Raw genomic sequence first — 5,584 nt, 5'->3', positions numbered from 1 at the left:
TCCGACTCCAACGATTGTTACTCGCGATCATGCGTGTGTATTACAATTGATGAATGGTTATTTGCTTTGTATTGTATCAATGCATGTACACATCGAATTTCATTAAAATCGATCCAGAAGTTCTAGAGATAATCGACAAAGTCTGTAAATTCTCTTAATTTCTTGTATTTCTCGCTTATTTTCACCCAAATTATTAAAAAATAATGAAAAAAGTATGAAAAATATGTTCAGTGAAAATTCTGCGTCGAAAGGTTGACGGCAGTATCAATTTAACTGAAACTTCACATGGTGTTCCACCTTAAAAAAAATATTTAATGAACTATTTCTTGTGTGCGTAACAAATATTTCCTTTCTTCGTAGAACGATTTCTCCTGGTAGAAGTTGAGATGAAAGATAGTATGACCAAACCTCCAGCAGTAATACGATGAGAATAACTCGAACATTATTCCAAACAAAATAATCATGGCTTCTTCAAGACATTTGCTCAAATGCTTACCAATGATTTGCTCTTCAACTCCTCGATTCGGCACATTAAATTCCAAAGTGAAACTTAGTGAAATTCCGGATATTTGCACAAGAGAGGATTGGAGTGAGGCTATTAATGAAAGTCGTATGCTATTACAAAAGTATCCAATCAAACCATCATTTGTGAATCGAGGAATGGGACGAATATCTCTACAAACAGTTGTAAAAAGAATGGAAGAAATTTCTCAAAATAACAACAACTACTTGATAAATACATTTAAGTAAGTAATATTTTTTTTTATTTTGATGATAAGAATGTTCTATTTGTGAAAGTAACAATTTAACATTGAATGAAATGTTTAAAATGTCACCTGTCTCGTAAGTTTTGAACCTAGCGTTAAGATATAATAAAAAAATATATCGTACCATTTGTTAGTATCAGTTAGCCCGAATCTCAAGTTTCTGAATGACAGCAGCGGTGCCCCAGGGGACAGAGCGTTAACCTCCCAATGACGTAACCCAGGTTCGAATCCGAGCGGTGGTTGGTGGATCCGAATTTACGACCACAGAGCTGACGCAAAATATTCTCAATGGCAGACGGCTGATGGGCTAAAATTTCCCTGTCGTCGAGTTAACCGTGGTTTTTTTTCTTGGTTCTCTTCTTCGTGTAACGCAAATGCGAGCTAGTTCCATCCTGGTTTGTCCCAATGCTTGATCCAGGAGTTACTTTATCTTTTGAGTAGGGTTCAAAATTACAAGGCTACGGAGTTGAACATTGAAAGTCGTAAACACAGGATTGGGTCAGCATTCCAGGGCCGGTAATAAAATAAAAGTGCTTCTGAATGAGAGTTAAATCAGCACAAATATACGATGACTTCTTTGGTAGAAGTCGAGTCGTCTGTTCATGAAGGTCGCTGACATTTAGAGCACTCTCGCTATGTTCGAATAACCGAATGAGCCGCGATGGCACAGTGGTTAAAGCACTGAACTGTTATTGGAAAGAGTTGGGATTCGATCTCCAGTCGCAGCTTTAGATCGAAGGGTACCAACTTGTCCGGAGGCCTGTGCGCAGTGCTAACCACATTGCCACAATCTTACCGTTGATCACGAAATTGCGGTGCCTTAACTTCTATGACCTACAATGGGCTGTTGCGGGAAACCGAATGGTTCAGTTTTTGAAAGTAAACGCGCTCCCTAGTTTTTTCTTTTTTTTTTGGTTGAGTGGGAGAATTAAAACAGACAGGTACAATAATTTCCAAGGAATGAGCTTAGCAATAAAATGACGTATTAGAGTTCCTTTCTATAGATTTACAAGATCTCCAGAAAATGCTTGATATCTATACTTCTCTGTCAGTTTGAATATAATGATTATCTATTTCAGACAGCTTCTCAGCAATACAGATGATACAGCCAATGAGCTGCGATGGCCAGGCTTGGTCACTCTGATGCTCGCCAAATCCATTGGCTATCCGTTTGAGGCAGATAATTTTGTCAGTAAATCACTGGAAGATGTCATTTGGTCCTCACAAGTAACCCTTGCAGAAATCATCAACCTGCTCCACTGCAATCTTGTGTTTAGAAAGGAAATTTTTCGGCTTTCTTTAACAAAGAAAATTTCAAAGAATTCGGGAATCGAGAAAGAGTTGGACAAAATGGTGTACAACTATCTCACATCAATCGTTCTTTACAAAGCTTCAGTTCTGAATAATTACAAGGTAAACATTTTCTGTGATGGAAAGAAATTAATGTTTGGTGACGATAAAATCGATCATTGTAAACAAAACATTTAGAAATCTGTCATGGTTTCATCTTCGTTTATACAGCAATTAAGATTACTCAAAGGTTATAACTTTTAAAAAGCTAATATCCTTAATAGCATGCATATAATTATATCAAAATAAGAACAAAAAATTGCTCTTATTGTTTACTAATTTCATAAGGGAACATTTTGCGGTGCATGGGGAAATGTTTTTTCTATATAATCTATTAAAAGGAAATTTTTATCATATTCCTTTCAATATTACAAGGTAACCAAGAAAAAATTTATAAAATTCTTTAATTTTCCTGTCGATATCAAATTCTGTACGCAGATTGCTAAGCAACGGGCTTGTTTGAATGTAGAGTATTTCCTTGTAGCGAAAATTCGATTACTAAGTAACCAAAAGGTCTTAAGATTATGACGTTTCTTTCCTTCACACTGTATATACCTGTAAGTTTAAAACACACATAAATGCTATTAAAAAACTTAAGTAAATTCAATAAAATAGAATAAATTATAAAGCACTCCATTAGCAGATATCGCCAAAGTATATATACTATTTATAAAAACTATAAGAGTTTTTGAAACCCGTGTAACTCATCTGTTTCTTTACCGATTTAGCATAACACTCTTTTCTAAAGAAGATAGTAAAGTTTTTATTCTTTACCGATCAAAATACCTTTATCAGTGGTCTTGCTAAAGAACTGAAAAGATATTTTGTTTCTGTTAACTACATGATTTGTAATCTAACTCATTGTTTTTCAACTTAACTTCCAAGTATGAATGTATAAAGTTATTTATGACAAAAAAGTTACATATTGTTAACAAATAAAATTACTTCTTATTTATTACTTCTAATTGTCGCACACACTGTATTCCTGAGTTTAAATTTTTTCCAAGTACAGTTGATTGTTCTTCATATCCAGATATCCTTACATTCATTAATAAAATTTACTTACATAAAATTTCAATAATTATATATTTAATAAATAAAATAATTTTTTTTAAAATCGACTTTAAAGGAAAAAGAACAATGATGAATGAAAAGAAACTACGGAGTCTCCCAGTACGTTATAAAAAAAATAACTATTTTACTTTAAAAATTATATGTTAGTTTAGGTGGTGCAACTAATAGCTGACATATTGGAATGTTTAGTCAAGACAAGACAATCAAGCACTACAAACATTCTTTTGAAAAATCTAAAAGAATGGGAATACAACACATTTCACTCTCAAGGATTACTCTTAGCTTCTGGGTGCCAGGCTACACTGCAGCTTGCTGGTTACGATGAAACATCACAGAAAATGGCATTTACATTTGGAATGAACTTTGCATTTGCTATTAAAGTAAGTTGATAAATTATAAACAACGCATTTTGTTTTGATTTCAAAAGATATTCTGCACGCTTCAGATTTATTTTGATTTCTTCAAAATAAGGGAAAGTGCTCATTCTAGAAGAAGTCTTTTAAGTTGTAGATTAATTGATTAGTGACAATCATAGCTTTTGAATGAAAACTGTTCCCTAAAGTTTGATTTAAACTATACTGGCAGGAACAAATGTTAATAATTTTCCTTGTATCAATATATATACCTATGATATATAATAATGAAACAGTCACACACACTTAGAAAAAATAAATCCACAGTTTCTCAAGACTGATTTTATAAAATTTCCCTAATTTTTGAGCCATGTACAATCAATTTCATTATAATTTTGTGATTTATGCATTATTCTTAAACATAAAATGCATTTCAAATTACACTATACATGCCATTAGGATAAAAAAAAATATTCCAAGAGAAAGTTATCTTGAAAAAAATATTCCAGATAGGTTGGTTTTAAGGTCAGCAATGAAGTTCATAAAAGATTAGCAAATAAACCATGCAAGCTTGAAACAATGCTAAATTCAATTATGCTAGTTAATGCACTATACCAGGGGTGGCTAAGCTCCTTGATAGTCGAGCCATTGCTGTCTTCTGGATTAGGTTTAAAATTATAAGGCTACGGAGTTGAACATTAATAGTTGTAAACTCAGCATTGGGTGCTCAAAGCTCATTATAAAATGAAATAAAAATGGAATATTTTTCACCATAATAAAATATTGATTTTTTGAATTTTGTTAGGCTCATGCAGAAATACAACAACACTGGAATTATCAGAACTCTCGCAGTTCAACGATAAATATTTCAAGCTTTCCCATTGCTCTCCACTTGCAAAACCACCCGGAAACTTTACCTTTTGTGTATAGCCGTAATGAGATATTTGATAACTCAGACATTGACATGGTAAGCGTTAAAATTAATCTTTATTTAAATATAAACTTTCATTTGGTTCAACTATACATGTTTTTTTTATTATCTGTTGCAGTTACATACAATTCTTCAAACAAATTCTGCAATGAGAGATGCAAAAATGCAGCTAGAAATTTACATAAAGAAGGCACTTAGCATTTTACAGCAGTTGCAGAAATCTGGAAATGATGATGTCACAGTAAACTTGATAAAACTTGTAAACACTTTATGTAACATAAATGAGTTTTAAGCAATCTTGAAACTAGCCACAATATTATAACTTAATTGAAAATGTCAATAAGAAACAAATTTCAAGCAGAATGATAAAAAAAAAAAAAACTTTTTAAAAATTAAGCTTGAATTGTAATTCATTCGAACAAACTTCAACAGATTCTCTATAAAGATTAAAAATTGTAAAAAAGCAGGATCATTTTTAGTACATTTTCAGAAATATTTCTTAAAACCTTTTATTAATTTATATTTTGCTTAGTAATAAAAAATTAATGTTATGCAGAAAATAAGTTTTTTTACGTTATGAGAAGCTTCCAGTAAAGCTTCTCAGGACACTAATCTTTTATTTAATTGAAGAGAATGGAACAGAAAATATAAACAATAATTTGTTATAGTATGCCACATTAATCATAAAAACACAATTTAGGTTGTAACAAAATCAAAATAATAAAAATTTTTTAGGCTTATTACAGAGTAAAAAAAAGTACAGTATTAATATAAAGAAACTGATTGTTCATAAAAGACTCTAAAATAGCACCACTTTAAAATGCAAAATCTGTTTTTACAACAGTAAAAATAAGATACATGCAAAGGTTCTACAGGAAAGTGAGTTAATGCTAGCTAAATTAAAAAAAATTATTTGTAAAGCTATTTCAAATAAGTTGAAATATAGAATTAAAATTTATTTCTTTACTAGAAAAAGCAATATTAATAACTTTTAAAATGAGGGATTTACAATCAGATAGTTTTGATTAATTACATCACTAACTAATGAATGCCATTCAAAAACAAAGGAAATAATTGATTACAATAAATAAATTTGTCATTGTATGTTA

General features: G+C 31.2%; 1 protein-coding gene across 1 annotated transcript; it reads left to right on the top strand.

The window, feature by feature from the left end:
• Positions 1 to 359: 359 nt before the first annotated feature.
• LOC107440577 (all trans-polyprenyl-diphosphate synthase PDSS2) lies at positions 360 to 5,202 on the top strand. The gene is made up of 5 exons (XM_043057327.2): positions 360 to 746; positions 1,847 to 2,180; positions 3,344 to 3,571; positions 4,350 to 4,511; positions 4,594 to 5,202. The coding sequence occupies exons 1-5, from the start codon at positions 463 to 465 to the stop codon at positions 4,765 to 4,767; spliced, it is 1,182 nt and encodes a 393-aa protein (XP_042913261.1). The 5' UTR covers positions 360 to 462; the 3' UTR covers positions 4,768 to 5,202.
• Positions 5,203 to 5,584: the final 382 nt, after the last annotated feature.

Source organism: Parasteatoda tepidariorum, unplaced genomic scaffold, assembly GCF_043381705.1.
Source record: "Parasteatoda tepidariorum isolate YZ-2023 unplaced genomic scaffold, CAS_Ptep_4.0 HiC_scaffold_3247, whole genome shotgun sequence".
NCBI lineage: Eukaryota > Metazoa > Arthropoda > Arachnida > Araneae > Theridiidae > Parasteatoda > Parasteatoda tepidariorum.
This window is presented reverse-complemented; position numbering and strand designations above follow the sequence as displayed.